The sequence below is a fragment of the Oryx dammah genome, unplaced genomic scaffold (genome assembly GCF_014754425.2).
Source record: "Oryx dammah isolate SB20612 unplaced genomic scaffold, SCBI_Odam_1.1 HiC_scaffold_29, whole genome shotgun sequence".
Classification (NCBI taxonomy): Eukaryota; Metazoa; Chordata; class Mammalia; order Artiodactyla; family Bovidae; genus Oryx; species Oryx dammah.
The window spans coordinates 57,556,116-57,576,662 of NW_024070213.1; the positions used below are offsets into that span (position 1 = coordinate 57,556,116).

Here is a 20,547-nt window from a genome sequence, read left to right on the forward strand (position 1 = left end):
GGTAACAGAAGCAACAGGAAAATGAGATTTTGACCACAGCAGGACCAGAGGCAAGAGAGTCCTCAGAATACACCTAAAAGAATCTGATCAGGACACGGGTATCAGAATGAATGAATGCCAACTGTGTGTGTGTGTGTGTGTGTGTGTGTGTGTGTGTGTGTGTGTATGGTCAGTCGTGTCTGACTCCTTGCAACCTCATGGACTATAGCCCACCAGGCTCCTCTGTCCATGGAATCTTCCATGCAAGAATATTGGTGTGGGTTGCCATTTCCTCCTCCAGGGAATCTTCCCAGCCCACGGATTGCACCCCTGTCTCCTAAGGCTCCTCCATTGGCAGGAGGAATCTGTATCACTGAGACACCTGGAAAGTCCTGAATGCCAACTAGTTTTTGTCTTTTTATCCCTCAAGATTCAGATTCCAAGGAGAGAACAACCTATTGGCCTAGCTTGCCTCACCAGTCATCTTCTTGGCTGGCTGAGAAGAGTGGCCCTGAAAAGTCCCACCTGATTACATCTAGTGGGGAAGAAGAAATTCCTCCAAAGGTGACATTTGGAAAAGAAAGTGGATGCTAGACAGAAAACAGCAGTATATAACATGCCCTGGTACCCTTAACACTTGCATTGAAGAGTATTCCTGCCTCTGCCCAGTGAGAAATTGTACTGTAAAGATGCTCAGCGTTGGAGTGCTGGACTCTGAAGTGAACTTAGAGTGAAGATCATAAGCCATATGCTGATTCCTCTATTTGATCAGAAGTAGAAGATCAGGGACATCTCAGGCTGGTTCTAGGTGCAAGCCATTAAAATAAATCGGAGGTATACTGTGTAAAATGCCAACAAGGACTTTCAGAAGTCAAATAACAAAGAGAGGAAAATGAGAAAAATTAATCCCCACAATAAAAAAAAAAAAAAAAAAGCCAACCATCTCATCTGGAAGGCTAATAGGTTCTTATCAAAGTTGGTCCCTTATCCGTGGCAACAAGCTGGTCCACCTTTAATGGACTTAGAATAAAACAGACACCTGATGAGAGCATTCATCTCTACGAGGTCAGGAAACTTCTGAAAAACTGAAACACGGTATGAATTATTGAAGAGTTCTGCAAAGACGCAGGCTTTCCAAATCTTTTTTATGGTATCAGGTGACACATCAGATACTGATTTGGGGATAATTCTATTACCAGATGATGATAATGTAAAGCATGCTGTAATATAGCCCGAAAGAAAAATGACTGCCAAGGGAAAGAAATTTATTTCTCTTCTTTAAGGAAAGAAATTTTGGCAATTATTTGATCCATAACATCGTTGTTTATGAGAGTACCCTGAGGACTAATCATTAAGCTTTTTAACACTAGGATAAAAAATTGCATGGAGGAGCAGAGGTGGCGATGGATGATTTCAGGACTTCTAAAAAAATATTCAACATTTCCCAGCTGTGACAATCCTTATGCAGGGCCCCTCATAAAAAAAAGTGGAGCCTCTAAATGCTTCTCATGAGTTTAAGAGGATATTATAATATTTCTTAAGTTAAAATAGTTTCACTTAAGAAATAGAAAGAAAAGATACACAAAGAGAAGAAAATGAACACTTCAGCTTTCCCACATCTCCAGTGTGTTTCCAGTCATGATAGTGGGAAGACAGAGACATAACAGGGGAATGGGTATATTATAGCATAAAGACAAAATTGTGTCATAATAAAACAAAAGGGGAAATCCTGAAGGATTTACTCTCTCTGAACTCTAACAGGCCATGAGATGAGTCCTGAAAGAAATAGTTCTAAAAGATAAGCTTTACTTGCCATCGAAATAGGACTGCAGTACCAATGTCCTCCAAACACTGGGTAATAAAGATTGGTTGTACAAGCATCTGCTAAGAAATGGGATACTGAACGCACCCCAGGAGTCTTCCGACAAAGATCAGATACTGCTTGGCCTGGTCAGCTGAGATTATCCAACACCATCATCAAATTCCTTGATTCTAATGTATCAAAGTGAAGTGAAGTCGCTCAGTCGTGTCTGACTCTTTGCGATCCCGTGGACTGTAGCCTACCAGGCTCCTCTGTCCATGGGATTTTCCAGGCAATAGTCCTGGAGTGGATTGTCATTTCCTTCTCCAGGGATTTTTCCCAACCCAGGGATCAAACCCGGGTCTCCCACATTGTAGACAGACGCTTTACCGTCTGAGCCACCAGGGAAGTCCAATGTATCAAGGCTCTCCCTGAATATGACCAGGACAGACTTCCTCCCCTTGAATAGTGGCAGCATCCATCCAGAATCCTTAGATTTCTTTTGAACTAGACTCTACTCTCTTTCTGGCCTCACCTTTTACTATCCTTTCCAAACACCCCTCTCCCTTTTGCCGTTGCATCTTAGCTTCTGTCACACTGAATGACCTATAGGACTACAAGCATTCTATGACCCATCCAGCCTCAGGACCTTTGCACAAGTTGTTTTCTCTGCCTTGCATGTCCTTTCCACCTTTGTCTTTCTCTGTCTCTGGCAACCCCTGTCTGTCTTTCAGTATTCAACTTTGTGTCATCTTTTCTAAATTCTCCTCAAACATTCTCCACTGTTGGGTTAGGTATTCTCTTCCTGAATTCCCTGGCACTCTTGCAATTAAAGCACTTATAACAATGACTCATAATCACTTACTTACATGTCTATTTTCCCATAGACTGGATTTATCTTGAAGGCAGAAACCACAAAGAGTAGGCAATCCATCAATATCGGTTGAATAAAGAAAGAATCTTTGTTTTCATCCCCTCTACTCAGCATAATACCAGGCACATAGTCAACTTCCTTTGAAACATTTGTTGAATAGATCACAGGCCTCAAAACCATTTGTTGGATAAATGAAGTGACGGACTCATGATCAGGAAACCCTACATGCCAGAAATCTGAAATTCCCATATTCTACTTTCTGACTTCAAACACCTAGCCTTCTAACTCCCTCAAATTCTGATTTTATGGCCTTCAACCTCATAGAGAGGCCCCATCTCCTGATATCTCCATAGTCTACCAAGTCTTTAAAAGCCTTGGTGGGTGTTACTGCCTTCCCTACTCAACCTGCACCCATTTCTCATTGTGAACTTTTAACCTATACTTCCATACTTTTTAAGAAACCCAGTCTGGTACAGATCTCCACTGTCACAAGGATTCTATTGTCACAGCTACTAAGAATACCGCACGAGGATAACATCATACCAGCATGCAGGTGGGGCCTTCTGGAAGTCCATGGTCTTCAACCTCAGCTAGAACTTCAGGATACTGGCCAGTCCTTTATCTTAGAGTCAGCTCCTTCATCCATTCCTCTCCACTCTCCCATCACCTTCTCTCTCCTCAGTCCATCTACCCAGCCCCACACTCCATGGTTGGCAGATTTCCTTGCCTCCTACTTTAACAGATGATTAAGATAAGAAAGTATCCACTCAACTCTCTGCCTCCACAACAGACTTATTGAAATCTATATCTGTCTGTTGCTCCTTGCCTTCTACATCAGAGGGATGAGGTGTCTGCTCTGCAGTCCACCCTCTGTTGAAGGGGAATCACTTTGTATGTGCTTTCAGTCTCATCTCCTTTTGCTCTTCTATTATAGGATCCCCACTGTATGTCAGACTCCTTTTCAACTCTGTATCCTCCCCCTAGCTTTGACCTGCACTCTTCTATCCTGTGTCAGTCAAGCTACTGGTAGTTTCTAATTTATCATGTGCCATTCATTCAGCCAACAGAATCAAAGTTTTGTGATGCATAAGGACAAAATAAAACAGAAATGTGATTCCCCTCAGAAATTTAAACTCTAAAATCAACATAAATGAATTAGTAAGAAGGCAGAACAATGTCCAGGTCACAGAGAGACAACAGCAAGGCAATTGGTCCATAAATCAGCAATCTCCATCTTAGGAAAGGTGCCTTAGCCCCAGGACTTTAAGTATTTTAGTTCCATAGTAAGGAATGCATTTATGCGTGCACAGTTGTCACTTACATTCTACAGTTTACCTCATTTTGAACCCTTCTGATTTTATTTGGTTCCCTATGTAAAGTCCCCCCCTGCAGAGGGAGAATCTCACATTTCAAGGGAGTTCAAGGCAGGAGATGTATATTAATTTTCCCGCTAGAACTATTTTACTTCACAAACAGAGGACTAAACACAGCAAATCTGAAAGTTCATAATCTAATGTTAAGGGCAACACATTATTTTTAGAAAAGAGCAATAAATCATTCATTTTTACCAGGGGTTTCAAGTCTGGACTAAAGTAAGGAATGGTACACTGTTACCGTCAAGTAGTTCTGTAGAGAAGAACAGGTTGCATCTTTCTCAAATATTAGAAGAGTTTTCTGCATCAAATAAATTGCTTTAGATAGCTTATTCTTCCTTATTTTATTCATCACACTTAATTCTGTAAAAGCAGACAACTATTTTACCAAAAGGGCAACATAAAAACTATCTTGAAGAAATTTGGAAAAGCATTTTATCCAAATTTTAATTACCTGTAAAACAATCAGGGCTTGCGGGTTTTTTTAGCTTCTCTGTACCTTTGGTAGATGTATTTTTGCTCACAGTTGGAGTCTGCAAAACTAAAGAAGAAGAAAGAGAAGAAGAAGACTGTCGTCACAATTAGGCTTACATTGAAGAAAGGAAATATTTTCTAAACACTAAAGAGTAACTATCTATTTGTAAAATTATTGCTTCCTCTATCATTCAGTTCAGTTCAGTTCAGTCGCTCAGTCACGTCCGACTCTTTTTCATCTCCATGGACTGCAGTAGGCCAGGACTCCCTGTCTATCACCAACTCTCAGAGTTTACTCAAACTCAAGTCCATTGAGTCAGTGATCCATCCAACCACCTCATCCTCTGTCGTCCCCTTCTCCTCCTGCCTTCAATCTTTCCCAGCATCAGGGTCTTTTCAAATGAGTCAGCTCTTCTCATCAGTGGCCAAAGTACTGGAGTTTCAACTTCAACATCAGTCCTTCCAAGAATATTCAGAACTGATTTCCTTTAGGATGGACTGGATGGATCTCCTTGCAGTCCAAGGGACTCTCAAGAGTGTCCTCCAACACCACAGTTCAAAAGAATCAATTCTCTGGTGCTCAGCTTTCCTTATACTCCAACTCATACATCCATACATGACTACTGGAAAAAACCATAGCCTGGACTAGATAGACCTCTGTTGGCAAAGTAATGTCTCTGCTTTTTAATATGCTGTCTAGGTTGGTCATAACTTTTCTTCCAGGGAGTAAGAGTCTTTTAATTTCATGGCTGCAATCACCATCTGCAGTGATTTTGGAGCCCCCAAAAATAAAGTCTGACACTGTTTCCACTGTTTCCCCATCTATTTCCCATGAAGTGATGGGGCCAGATGCCATGATCTTAGTTTTCTGAATGTTGAGTTTTAAGCGAATTTTTTCACTTTCATCTTTCACTTTCATCAAGAGGTTCTTTAGTTGTTCTTCACTTTCCGCCATAAGGGTGGTGTTACCTGCATATCTGAGATTATTGATATTTCTCCCGGCAATCTTGATTCTAGCTTGCGCTTCATCCAGCCCAGCATTTCTCATGATGTACTCTGCATATAAGTTAAATAAGCAGGGTAACAATATACAGCCTTGACATACTCCGTTTCCTATTTGAAACCAGTCTGTTGTTTCATGTCCAGTTCTAACTCTTGACTCCTGACCTGCATACAGATTTCTCAGGAGGCAGGTCAGGTGGTCTGGTATTCCCATCTCTTCCAGAATTTTTCAGTTTGTTGTCATCCACATAGTCAAAGGCTTTGGCATAGTCAATAAATCAGAAATAGATCTTTTTCTGGAACTCTCTTGCTTTTTCAATGATCCAGAGGATGTTGGCAATTTGATCTCTAGTTCCTCTGCCTTTTCTAAAACCAGCTTGAACATCTGGAAGTTCACGCTTTACATGCTGTGTAGGGCCACCCAAGACAGACGGGTCATGGTGGAGAGTTCTGACAAAATGTGGTCCACTAGAGAAGGGAATGGCAAACCACTTCAGTATTCTTGCCTTGAGAACCCCATGAACAGTTATCAAAAGGCAAAAAGATAGGACACTGAAAGATGAACTCCCCAGGTCGGTAGGTGCCCAATATGCTACAGGAGATCAGTGGAGAAATAACTCCAGGAAGAATGAAGAGATGGAGCCAAAGCAAAAACAACACCCAGTTGTGGATGTGACTGGTGATGGAAGCAAGGTCTGATGCTGTAAAGAGCAATACTGCATAGGAACCTGGAATGTTAAGTCCATGAATCAAAGCAAATTGGAAGTGGTCCAACAGGAGATGGCAAGAGTGAACGTCGACATTCTAGGAATCAGCAAACTAAAATGGACTGGAATGGGTGAATTTAACTCAGATGATCATTATATATACTACGGTGGGCAAGAATCCCTTAAAAGAAATGGAGTAGCCATCATACTCAACAAAAGAGTCTGAAATGCAGTACTTGGATGCAATCTCAAAAACGACAGAATGATCTCTGTTCATTTCCAAGGCAAACCATTCAATGTCACAGTAACCCAAGTCTATGCTCCGACCAGTAACACCAAAGAAGCTGAATTCAAACAGTTATATGAAGACCTACAAGACTTTCTAGAACTAACACCCAAAAAAGATGTCCTTTTCATTATAGGGGACTGGAATGCTAAAGTAGGAAGTCAAGAAACACCTGGAGTAACAGGCAAATTTCGTCTTGGAGTACAGAATGAAGCAAGGCAAAGGCTAGTAGAGTTTTGCCAAGAGAACATACTGGTCACAGCAAACACTCTCTTCCAACAACACAAGAGAAGACTCTACACATGGACATCACCAGATGGTCAACACTGAAATCAGACTGATATATTTTTTGCAGCCAAAGGTAGAGGAGCTCTATACAGTTAGCAAAAACAAGACCAGGAGCTGACTGTGGCTCAGATCATGAACTCCTTATTGCCAAATTCAGACTTAAATTGAAGAAAGTAGGGAAAACCACTAGACCATTCAGGTATGACCTAAATCAAATCCTTTATGATAGGTCATCTTTTTTCATCAATAGATAAAAATTCAAACAAACCTAATAGAGTTTTATCATTGAATTCTTTTATTAGCCACATTATGAGAACATGAAGAATTTTCAAGTTATAAAAATATTTGATTTTCTATTTCACCTTAAATAAAATCATCTTGAATGTTGAGAAAAAGGATCCAACCTACTTTTGGTCACTTTCCTTCCTCAAAAGCTTTTCAAAATTGCTCCATCCATGGTCCCTGCAAGAGTTCTGGGTACCACATGAAGATCTCCACTCTGCTCTAGCTGTGGCTGATAAAATCAGAGTCTCTCAAAATTTTCAACTAACACACAAATTATTGCCAGCTGGTTATGAGCAGTGAGAGATCCTGGTGTGTAGCTGAGACTGACCATCATGGTGGTCCAGGAAAGAGGTAGCAGGATGAGGGAAATGAGGTAGCAGGATGAGGGAAAAGAGGTAGCAGGATGAGGAAAAAGAGGTAGCAGGATGAGGGAAAAGAAGACCCAGGGAGGTAGAAAATATATCAAGGAACTTTCTTGATTTCCTAGATCTGGTTCTCAAAAGAACTGGAAATAGGGTACCTGTAATAAGCTTACAATAAACCCTTTTATTGAGGTTTAATTATTTGTGCTAATGCACATGAGCCACCATGGGATGATAACTGCCTGATGGAAAGATGTCAACAGACAGCATTTAAAAATATAAAGTTTCTTTAATGGCAAAGGATAAGGAAATTTCCCTGCATGGAAAACAGAAAATAAAGCACCATTCTCTCAGCACCTAGGGTATTATAAATGCTAATTAAGTGATAGTTCTCATGATTATAATCATTGGAGATAAGAAAGATGAGACTGCAAGAAAAATTTTAATGCCTAATATAGGAGTCACACTTTATAGCACAATCATCAACAGATACCCATTGTAAAGTTCTCAAGAATGACAAAAGCAGTCTTTAGGCAACATTAGTCAGACAGCAGCATAGACAGTAATGCATGACAGGAGGAAAAACGTGATCATCTGTGCCAGGGTGGCAGTTCAATAAGGCAGAGAAAAATATCAAGCAGAGCCAGATACTGCAAAGAAATAATAACTAATTCCATGTAAATATATGTACGTACATACCTCCAAAATATATAAAGAACTCATATAACTTAATAACAAAACTCTGATTTTAATGGGCAGAGTAACTAAATGACACCTTTCTAAAGAAAATATACAAATAGCTCTCTAGTACATGAAAAGATGCTGAACATCACTAATCATCAGGAAAATGCAAATCAAAATCACAAGGAGATATTACCTCATGCCTATTAGAATGGCTATCAACTAGAATGATGATATCAAACTAGTTAATCCTAAAGGAAATCAGTGCTGAATATTCATTGGAAAGACTTGATGCTGAAGCTAAAGTGCCAATATTCTGGCTATCTGATGCAAAGAACTGACTCACTGGAAAGACCCTGATGATGGGAAAGATTGAAGGTGGGAGGAGAAGGGGATGATGAGGATGAGCTGGTTGGATGGCATCATTGACTCAATGGACATGAGCTTGAGTAAGCTCCTGGAGTTGGTGATGTACAGGGAAGCCTGGCATGCTGCAGTCCACAGGGTCACAAAGAGTTGAACACAACTGAGCAACTAAACTGAACTGATCATCAAGACGACAAGAGATAACAAACACTGACGAAGATGTGGACAAAAGGGAACCACTGTGCACTATTGGTGGGGGTGTAAATTGGTTAAGCCCTACAGAAAACATTATGGAGGTTTCCAAAAATTAAAAGAACTACTATATGATCCAGAAATCTACTTCTGGATATATCCACAAAAGAAATGAAAATAAGATCTCAGAGACAGCTATGGTCCCATTTTCAATGCAACATTATTCACAATAGCTAAGATATGGCAACAAAGATATCGCAATGACCTAAGTGTCCATCAGTGGGTGAATGTAGAAAGAAGATGTGATGTACATATAGAGGTAGATAGATATAGATATATATCACATGCACAATGGAATATTATTCAGTCACAAGAAAGAAGGAAATCCTGCCATTTGCAATAACATGCATAAAACTTGAGGGCATCATGCTAGGTGAAATAATCATACAGAGAAAGACAAATATTGGATAGTATCACTTTTACAAGGAATCTAAAAAAGCCAAACTCATAGAAACACAGAGTAGAGTGGTGGTTACCAGGGGCTGAGGGAATGGAGAAACAGATATTGGTGAAAGGGTACAAACTACGTCATAAGATGAATAAAGTCTGGGGAGCTAATATATAGCATGGATCATATTTAATAACACTGGAGTATATATTTATAAGTTGTTAAGTGATTCTCACCACAAAAATAGAAACAGCGATTATGTAATATGCTAGAGTTGTTAGCTAATGCTGTAACAATAATCATTTTACAATGTATTAGTGTAGCAGATCTACACATTGTACACCTTGAACTTACATAATGTAATTGTCAATAATATCTTAATAAAGCTGAGGAGAAAAAAATCTGCACTCAAATATTACTTAATTAACCAGTATTCGATTAAATCTATTTTCAAACCAGTCAATCCTAAAGGAAATTAATCCTGAATATTCACTGGAAGGACTGATGCTGAAGCTGAAGCTCCAATACTCTGGCCACCTGATGCGAAGAGCCAACTCACTAGAAAAGACCTTGATGCTGGGAAAGAATGAATGCAGGAGGAGAAGGGGATGACAGAGGACTAGATGGTTGAACGGCATCACCAATTCAATGGACATGAGTTTGAGCAAACTCTGGGAGATGGTAAAGGAAAGGGAAGCCTGGCATGCTGGGGTCCATGGGGTCGCAAAGAGTTGGACATGACTGAGTGACTGAATAACAAACTGTGTATATGATGCGACATAATCCCACTCATCTAGCCCCTGACACTGCTGTCAGAGATATCTTTATAAATTTTTCAATTCAGTTCACGTCAGTTCAATAGCTTCAGGATAATATATAAACCCTTCAACCCTTCAAGCTCTGTGATCTACCTCTAGGCTTAGTTGTGTCAGTCTTCCACATGTGCTCTTTACTGCAGCTGTAAGAGAACTCCAGCAGTTTCTATACTTCATATAATAGCTTCCACCTTGCTAAAAGTTGCTTTCTCCATTCAAAATGACTGCCTTCTTTTCAATTTTCTTCATAGAGGCATTCGCTAGCTTTCTGGTCAACTCTCATCTCTTTCAGGAAGCCATCCCTGACTTTCTTGTCAGTTATACTCTTCTGTGTGCCAAGAGCAAACACTCTGAGTCCACTTCCACTGCATTTATTAACCTTGACTGTTATAGTTAGCTTACTTATCTAGACCTCAAAATTAAAGGCTGTGTCTTTTTTGGACCAAGCCTAAAAACAGTTCCCAGATCTTGATATTCACTTCAATAAATGTTTGCTTAATTAAGAAAATACCAATAATTTACTATAATTCAAATAATTTAATTTTTCAGAAGTTTACTGATTTGCTAAGCAAGGTGTAAAAAAATAATGAAAGAAATCTATTGATATTAATCAGGTAAGTAAGAAAAAACAAAACAACCAAATTTATCTGAAAAACACCCAGTCAACAAGAACATTATTTACAAATCAAATTGATTCCACGCTTGAACATGTCTTAAAATAGATTCAAAACAAGTTATCTGCTTTGATGACTGCTACCTTGCAACTGGTCAAGAAGCACAACAGCTATTCGGTGCTGGGCTTGAATTAGTTCAAGATGCAAATCCATTATGAAATTATTCGGTGTGACTGGTTTGCACATGTCTCCATCTATACAGTGGTTGTGCTTCGGTGGAATTGAAGCAAAAATTAAAAAGAAATATAGTTACTGAAACATACAAAAATAGCTCTACCTATTATTATTCAGGTTATCATTTTATTCTTAGCCTTTAAGTTATGATCACTTCTCAACCCTTTAAAATCTGGCTTACACAATAATTAATCCGCTTTCCACATTCACCAATGGCCTTTCAATGACAGGTTCAAAGACTCCTCACCCTCCTTGATTTCTTCTGAGAGGAGAGGAATGTATTTCCAGTCTGTGAGAGGGGGACCACCGTAGATCATTCTTTACTTACCTATGCTTCCTAGTTAAGGACAACAAGTCTAATGTAAGAGTTTCTCATTCTCACCATGGCATAGCAATGGTCAATCACTGATGATCCATTTGGCAAAGCAGTTAACATGCAGTTCAAATTTATGCCACCAATGGCTTTGTCAAGAAGTTCATAGGCCAAAAATAACTGTTCTTCAGGTTTTTTCTAAAGTAATTTTATAAACAAAACAGAAAATTCAGATTTAAGGGAAAATCATATACAACACTTCCAAACTTCACAGTAATTCAAAACCCCTCCCCGAGGAAGCCACTGTCCTTGAATTTGGTTTCCACTCTTTTGCATGTTTTTAAATTTTTAGTACATATGTATGTGTCCACTAACAAGATGCAATATAGCTTTGTGTGTTTTTGATTCTCTTGTAAAATTCTGCAGTTCATTTTTTTTACTCAACCGTACGTCATTGAAACCTTCTCCTACAACTCAGGGTGTCTGGCAGGGTCTGGTTAAGAACACAGAGCTACTCTAAGTATTCCAAGCAGAAAGGGATTTAATGGACAGAACTAGAAGTGTCCATCACTGCTGGAAGCCCTGGGGAGCAAAGATCAAGAGAGCTCCCAGGGATGACTTTACTGCATGCAGCAAGCTAAGAATCAGGAGCCAGGTGACAATCTCAAGTGTCTACCGCACTGAAACAAATGAACTGCAAGGGCTTGCTCAGCAAGGCTGATCAATTATCTTCTTGCATCCTCCTCTGCAGTATAAGAACTCTCTCTTCCCTTGTGTATAACAAATTCATTCAAATATCCATAATTGGAAGACTAACCTAGAACCATATGGAAATGAGATAGTGGGAAATGTAGCTCCAGGTCTTTCTCGCTCTAGTGTGAAGCTGATTACGGAAGATGATAGCAATGATACCAGCTGACTCTAGTTCAAGGCCACTGCAGCTGATTCACCTTCATGGCCGGGATGAAATGGTAGTATGCTGAGGACTGCATCACAATTCACTTATCCACTCTTCCCCCCATGGACATTTAGACTGCTATTACTAAAAGTGTGCAATGTTACTGTACTAGTCTGAGACTTCTTTACAGGCCTACCTTTTCTTCTGCTTGTCTATTTTCACACAGCTAAGGCCCCTAGGGCATGTTGATTAGAAGAATGACAGACATCTAAGTTTATACATCGGGATAAAGGGATTACTTTTAATCCAGCAGCTTCCCTGGTAGCTCAGATGGTAAAGCATCTGCCTACAATGCAGGAGACCCAGGTTTGATCCCTGGGTCGGGAAGATCCCCTGGAGAAGGAAATGGCAACCCACTCCAGTATTCTTGCCTGGAAAATCCCATGGACTGAGGATCCTGGTAGGCTACAGTCCATGGCGTAGCAGAGTTGGACACGACTGAGCAACTTCACTTTCACTTTAATCTTTTACCATAGGTATAACCATCATTAAAGGGTATCTTGGTTGATACCCTTTATGGGATACAAAAGTTCTCTTCTATTCCTAACTTGTTAAGAGTCATTCTTTAAAAGGTGATTGTTGAATTTTGTCTAATGCTTTTGTTGCATCTCTTTATCTGATGATGTGGTCATATTTTTTTCCTTTTCATCTGCAAATGTGGTGTATTGCATTATGGAATTTCTAGTGTTAAATCATCCCTGCATTCTGGAATATACATAATTTGATTACACACATCCATTCAACATATAAATAGCTAGATATCTCCATTCAAGAATCACAGGTTCATAAACAAGGTCCTACCATACAGTACAGGGAACTACACTCAATATCTCCTGATAAAACATAATGGAAAAGAATATAGATGCATAATGAATCACTTTGCTGTAGAGAAGAAATAAATGACATTATAAATCAACTATACTTCAATAAAAGTTTTTAATTAAAAAAGAAAGGAATCATAGGCTCCGAGAGTTTCCTAAGCAACCCAAGCAGTGTAAATTTGAATGACAAAGCAACATGAGGGCAGGCCCAAATTATTAGGAAGAGAGATTTTCTCATGTTTACTCCAGTTCTCAATACCCAAACTGAGAAACCTCCTTACCGAATAGGCAGATACTTTTCTAGTTGACCTTTTCCTAGGATAAGTCTTGTAGGCTCTAACTAAATGTGAGTCTGAGTTCCAAGCCCCATCTCTCATGTGTTCAAGGCTCATCTCATTTCCCTAGGTGGCGGTTAATTTAAATTTCTTTGTAACTGAGACCAACAACCTACTGTAGCATCTATTCATAAACTGACCATTCTGGTTTTCAGTTCTCCTTTCTATTTTGGCTCCTGGGATTTACCTTACTTTCTTGTGAACTCTGTGGTGTGCTGGAGAATATTTGTTCAATTTTCTCCAAAATTTCCAGGTATTTTGCAGCAAGAGCTTTTTTCAGGTCATCCAGTCTCCCATTTAGCCACAAACAGAAGTCTCTAAGCACAGCTTTTAACACCAAAAAGTTTCAAAGACCTCCCACACACACACACACACATTCTAGCATCATCATCACCACCACCGTCATTTTTGTCAACATTACAGCTAGTGAAAATGAAACTTAGTTGTTCAGTCAAGTCCGACTCTGCGATCCCATGAACTGTTGCCTATCCATGGAATTCTCTGTCCATAGAATTCCCCAGACAAGAGTACTAAAGTAGGTTGCCAATTCCTTCTCCAGGGGATCTTCCCAACCCAGGGGTTGAGCCTGATTCTCCTGCATTGCAGGCAGATTCTTTACTGTTTGAGCCACAAGGGAAGCCCAGCTAATACTGTAATATCATTACAGCTAATATTGAATTAAAATGTGTTCCAAGTGCTAGGCTAAATGCTTTATGTGGACTAATTTTTAAATTACCATAATCCTATGAGGTACTTATTATTCTCTGGTGGGAATGGCTACTCACTTTAGTATTCTTGCCTGGAGAATTCCATGGACAGAGGAGGCTGGTGGTTACAGTCCATGGGGTCACAAAGAGTTGGACATGACTAAGCAACTAACACTATAATCCATTTGTCAAAAATAGCCATGAATTCAGTAAAACTTTAAAGTAAATTTTTAAAAATATAATTGCAATAGTACCCTATATATTTTTTAAATAGTTGCATGTGTATATGCATATCTGATGCCAAGAGCTGACTAATTAGAAAAGACCCTGATGCTGGGACAGAGTGAGGACAAGAGTAAACAGGAGTGATAGAGGATGAGATGGCTAGATGACATGGCATCATCAACTCAATGGACATGAGTCTGAGCAAACTCCAGGAGATAGTGAAAAACAGGGAACGCTGAAGTGCTGCTGTCCATGCAGTTGCAGAGAGTGGGATACAACTTAGGGACTGAACATTAACAACAAACATGAAAGATATACTGTTTACCCCACCTGCAGACTCTGCTAGGTGAGCATATGGATTTTGGACGCTCCTTACAATACATTCTCCCTCCTTCTCCCCACTTGACTCCCTTCCAAACAGGTCTGAGACTCTAGATTGAGATTCAGCGCCCTTTGTGAAATGTAAAACAAAAACTGAGTTGCTACCATGTGCCACAATGTTACCAACATCTCATTTGGACTGAATCACTTAAAAACTACCAGTAGAATAGATATTATTGTTATCATCTTACAAAGGAGGACACACATTCAAACAGATTAGTTTATTTAAGATCACACAGTCAACATTAAAGTCACAATTCAACTCCAAGTCCCCCAGTATCAAGTGCTATGCCCTTAGGCCATATCAGTGAATCACCCTTACTCCATATACCGCACACCCCTATATAGCTGAGCAGGTAGCGTGTGGCACAAGTTTAGAGGTGCTATTCACACTCTAGTCATCATAGACTTCTGTGTTTATTTTGACAATTTCCTAGCAGATGGAAATAAATTATATCAAGAAAAGGGTGCATTTTTCTAATTTAAAAACAGTAGCAATAATTCATAAATGATTTTCAGTTTCTTCATGGTCACTTTCTAAGAAATCCATTTCATTTAGTGCCTTTAATGGCCAGAATTTTTCTATCCAAGTCAAAATCTAGTACTTTGTAACCTCTACTAGTATTCCTATTCCTGTACGAAGCCTCACAGGATAAGTGCCAGTACACTAAGTAAGTAATTCTTAAATTCTAGTTTCCTTAAGAATCTACCTGGCAAACTTTTAAGAGCCTCACACCTGAATTACAAACTTTTGAGACCCTCATACTTGAAATTATGATTCACTATGTCCAAAATGGAAAATAGGAAGCTATGAATTTAATAAGCACTGCAAATGATCCCTGGAAAAGCCACTGGCAGACAGCTCTATGTCCCCTCAATCTCTTACACAGTTCAAACATCTTCTATTGTCAATTTCAAATTTCTCAACTCTAAAGACACAACGCAGCATAGAAAACTCAAAACTGCATTCTGTGAAGCCTTTTATTAGAGATGAATATAATATTCAAGAAAGTTCTGATATACTTATGATATTTGATTTATACCCAGTTTCTTAGCACTTGCATTTTTGTGTATTAAAAAAGTATATTTTTTAATACAGACAGACAGAAATATAGATCAATGGAACAAAACAGAAAGCCCAAAGATAAATCCACACACCTATGGACACCTTATCTTCAACAAAGGAGGCAAGAATATACAATGGATTAAAGACAATCTCTTTAACAAGTGACGCTGGGAAAACTGGTCAACCACTTGTAAAAGAAGGAAACTAGAACATTTTCTAACACCATTCACAAAAATAAACTCAAAATGGATTAAAGATCTAAATGTAAGACCAGAAACTATAAAACTCCTAGAGGAGAACATAGAAACACTCTCCGACATAAATCACAACAGGATCCTCTATGATCCACCTCCCAGAATACTGGAAATAAAAGTAAAAATAAACAAATGGGATCTAATTAAAATTAAAAGCTTCTTTACAACAAAGGAAACTATAAGCAAGGTGAAAAGACAGCCTTTGGAACGTGAGAAAATAATAGCAAATGAAGCAACTGACAAACAACTAATCTCAAAAATATACAAGGAACTTATGCAGCTCAATTCCAGAAAAATAAATGACCCAATCAAAAAATGGGCCAAAGAACTAAATAGACATTTCTCCAAGAAGACATACAGATGGCTAACAAACACATGAAAAGATGCTCAACATCACTCATTATCAGAGAAATGCAAATCAAAACCACAGTGAGGTATCATTTCACACCAGTCAGAATGGCTGTGATCCAAAAGTCTACAAGCAATAAATGCTGGAAAGGGTGTGAAGAAAAGGGAACCCTCTTACACTGTTGGTGGGAATGCAAACTAGTACAGCCACTATGAAGAACTGTGTGGAGATTCCTTAAAAAAACTGCAAATAGAACTGTCCTATGACCCAGCAATCCCACTGCTGGGCATACACACCAAGGAAACCAGAATTGAAAGAGACACATGTACCCCAATGTTCATTGCAGCACTGTTTATAATAGCCAGAACATGGAAACAACCTAGATGCCCATCAGCAGATGAATGGATAAGAAAGCTGTGGTGCATATACACAATGGAGTATTACTCAGCCATTAAAAAGAATACATTTGAATCAGTTCTAATGAGGTGGATGAAACTGGACCTGACTATACAGAGTGAAGTAAGCCAGAAAGAAAAACACCAATACAGTATACTAACACATATATATGGAGTTTAGAGGGATGGTAGTGATGGCCCTGTGTGCAGGATGGCAAGGTAGACACAGATGTGAAGAGCAGACTGTTGGACTCTGTGGGAGAGGGAGAGGGTGGGATGATTTGGGAGGGTGGCATTGAAACATGTATACTATCACGTAAGAGACGAATTGCTAGTCTAGGTTCGATGCAGGATACAGGATGCTTGGGGCTGGTGCACTGGGATGACCCAGAGAGATGATATGGGGAGGGAGGTGGAAGGGGGTTTCAGGGTTGGGAACTCGTGTGCACCTGTGGTAGATTCATGTCAATGTATGGCAAAACCAATGCAGTATTGTAAAGTAAAAAAAATTTAAAAATTTAAAGATAAAAATAAAAAAAAGAAAAAGAAGTATATTTTATACAAGTAGTCTGAAGACCACTCTTTTTTTAAATCAATGGACAGCATAGCATAGTTGCTAAATGCCTGAACTTTGAAGGAAACACTCTAACTTCATATCCACTTAGCTGTGCAACCTTGATCCAATAAAATGTAGTAGTGAAAATGATCACTGTGACTATACAAATCAACCTCACAAACACAGCACTAAGATAAAAAGTGAGCTACTTTTTTTAATGTTGTAACTCATGGACTCATAAAGCAGGTAGGTGCTAAGGAGGACATCCTTGCTCTGTGAGTCTATGAAACACAACATTCAAAATATCAATAGTAATATAACTATAACTCCTTCTAAGACCCTTTATCTAGCTTATTTTTGAAGCTGATTGGATTTTTTTCTAAAGTAAAAACAAAAGGTAGAAAAGTATTCCTATAGTTCTCAATGTATATAGAAACCATAATTTCTCAGATATTAAATACTCAAAATTACCATTATACATTTACAGATATAATAGTATTTTTAAAAATTAAATTTTAAAACATTTAAAATTAAATGTTTTTAACTGTATTTTCTAAAATATTTTGCAGTACCTTACCTTTATTATTGGAAGAATATCTATGCTCCCTTTTGGAGCCCCAAAGGTTTCACTAGTCCCTTTCTTTAAAGATACATCTGAAAAACAGAGAGAAAGAGAGGAAGGAAGGAAAGAGGAAAAAAGAAGGGAGGGAGGGAGGAAAGGAAGCAGGGGAAAGAAGGAGGGAGTTCAGGAAAAAAATAATAAAAGAGAGGAAAAATAGGAAGAAGAGAAGGAGTGAGTAGGAGAGAAAGAAATGGAGAGAAAAAGAACCAAAGGAAATAAAAGGATGAAAGAAAAAACTGGGAATTAACAGTGAATCATAATCATAAAAAAATTATGCTAAATTAGTTATATTTTTAATTATTCATGAGTTTAGAAATGATTTAACACTTAGAAGTTGCATACCAAATTATTTCTTCCAGCTAGTTATATTTTGTCTTTATAAAATTAAGAGCATTTTGTAATACAACAAACCAATTCAAAAATCTTGATTATCAGCAAGGTAATATTATGGTAAAGAGATTGTCTTTCTGTATATTCTATGAAAATCCATTGAAAAGCATTTATAAAATAACAGTAAATTTAGACAAATGTCAGAGAAGTCTGGCTTTAATTAAAGGAATACAAATAATAAAAATGTATATGACAATGCTAATTTCCCAGTCTAAAAATTTTTCAGTAATTCCAATTAAACAATGAATTATTTAATAGACTAATATTAATAAACATCTTGAAGCAGATTATCATAATTAACTTAGAAAGAATGACTTGTACTTTGTGTTTTATATGCCAATAAGATGATGAGAGTAACATTGTTGGAAAAATAAAAATTTACATATCTAAATGGGGACAACTGCTCAGGACATAAATGTAGATGTTTTCAAATTTACAAATGGATCATGCTCTAATATTGATTAGTTCCTTAGAAATCAAATATTTTAACAAAGGATCAGAATAATCAGTTGTATGAAGCCCATCCATAATTAAAGAATATAAAATACAATAAAACATTAGTCTCCCCAAAGTAAACAAAACAATAAATTTAATAAGAATAGACATTTTTTTCTAAAAGCAATCAGTAGACTTTTTGGTTCTAGTAACAGATATTCTGGAAACATTCCCCTGGCTGGAAAAGCTGGAAAAATACAGGGTTGTTTTTTTTTTTTTTTCCTGCAAGCTAAGAAAATAATTAAAATATCAGTACAGAGCCAGTATCTTGGAAAGAGAGTGTCCCCTGGATCTTGGGAAGCAAGCCCAGGGCCTAGAGAATGTCCTTCGAGCTACTTTTCCTTCCGAAGATTTTTGTCAGTCCTGGAAAGGTAAGCTGAGAAGCTGAATGGTGCTTTGACAGACTTGAGGAGCTAAAACAACAGAGACTGGTATCCAGGGCCCACCAAGGGTGAAAAGCCAGAAGGGGCTACATCCTACGAGTCAGAGTAACTGAAAATAGACTGAATAAAGAGCATCTTTTGCTTCCCTGGTGGCTCAGACAGTAAAGCGTCTGCCTGCAATGTGGGAGACCCAGGTTTGATCCCTGGGTCGGGAAGATCCTCTGGAGAAGGAAATGGCAACCCACTCCAGTATTCTTGCCTGGAAAATCTCATGGATGGAGCCTGGTAGGCTACAGTCCATGGTGTCGCAAAGAGTCGGACATGGCTGAGCGACTTCACTTCACTTCACTTCAGCTTTAAATTATCTTAATATCTCAAAGTGGATTAATGGGAACCTGAAGTTGCAGTGCCTTCATGTATCTGGCAAAAGCAAACATAAATCTTCCCTGGAAGAACAGATCATCTAAGGCTTCAAGTTACTTTTATAAAATATTAGTGGCAAATATAGTGTCTACCACAAGATTAAAAATAACCAGATTAACCAAATAGCTTAAGAAATCAACAGAATACCTACAGATGAGATGATAGAAGTCAGAAGCCCCTTCTGGCTTCCCTCCACCCTTACTCCAGTAGCCTTCAACCAATGACAGATAAAGGTCAGACAAACACCCCAGCCTCCCAGCTCTTTAAGGCACATTCTATACAGTCTTCTGGAAGCCCCTTGTGGGACTAAGCCCTATACCCACAACAGCAGCCTTCTCATGAACTTCCAGTACGCTGTACTGGCTTCCTTTCCTTCTGCCCCGCTTCACCCCACCACCCTGCTTCCCTGGATAGCAGTCCAAATAAATTGCTACACTCAGCTCTTTGTCTCAGAATCTGCTTCTGGGGAAACCAATCCAGGAAAAAGGTCAAGGTGACAACACCTGAACTCGCTGGTAAATCTTTGTATCATAACAAGTGAGACAATCAGGCATTACATACTTCTTGACTCAATGCAATAGGGAGTATGCATGAAGTACACTTGCCAAAAAAAATAAGATTGACAAGAAAACTTTTTGAAAATGTATCACCTGAATATACCAACCTGATAGATCTAACTACCAGGTAGAGAAAAAAGTTAACACCATAAGGACGCAAATAGCCAAGTCCAGCATGTGGCAAATCTTGCAGGGAGATGATTCAGTTTCTTCAGGAGTAAGGACAGGAGGACTATAGGTTACAGAGAGAGATTTAAGAGACATGATGGAAAATAAAATGTATGGGCTCAACTGGATCCTGATTGAAACAAACCAACTTAAGAGATTTTAATACAATCAGGGACATAGGAATGTTTGCTAATTTCGTAAGGTATGATGTATTAATAGCATTGTGGTTGTGTAAAAAGAAAAAAAAAACCTTCTGTTAGATAGACCAACACACACACATGTATATGTATATGCTGAGGTATTTGTTAGTGAATGACATGCTATCTGCCTTAAAACTCTCCAGCAAAAAAAGAAAGTGTTGCCAAGAG

At 38.6% G+C, this 20,547-nt stretch overlaps 1 protein-coding gene across 4 annotated transcripts in view; it reads right to left on the reverse strand.

Annotated features, from left to right (window-relative positions):
* CFAP54 (cilia and flagella associated protein 54) overlaps nucleotides 1-20,547 on the reverse strand; it is a 315,472-nt gene that overhangs the window by 250,213 nt on the left and 44,712 nt on the right. For all 4 annotated transcript variants that reach the window (XR_005719649.1, XM_040232778.1, XM_040232776.1 and 1 more), the window contains exons 15-19: nucleotides 17,719-17,795; nucleotides 11,164-11,292; nucleotides 10,691-10,817; nucleotides 4,482-4,568; nucleotides 4,269-4,390 (exon numbers count right to left, since the gene is read on the reverse strand). Coding sequence is in view for 3 of the 4 variants with exons in the window: in XM_040232778.1 (XP_040088712.1) it covers nucleotides 4,269-4,390; nucleotides 4,482-4,568; nucleotides 10,691-10,817; nucleotides 11,164-11,292; nucleotides 17,719-17,795 (542 nt within the window). In the remaining variant the exon portion in view is untranslated. The remainder of the gene's footprint in view (nucleotides 1-4,268; nucleotides 4,391-4,481; nucleotides 4,569-10,690; nucleotides 10,818-11,163; nucleotides 11,293-17,718; nucleotides 17,796-20,547) is intronic.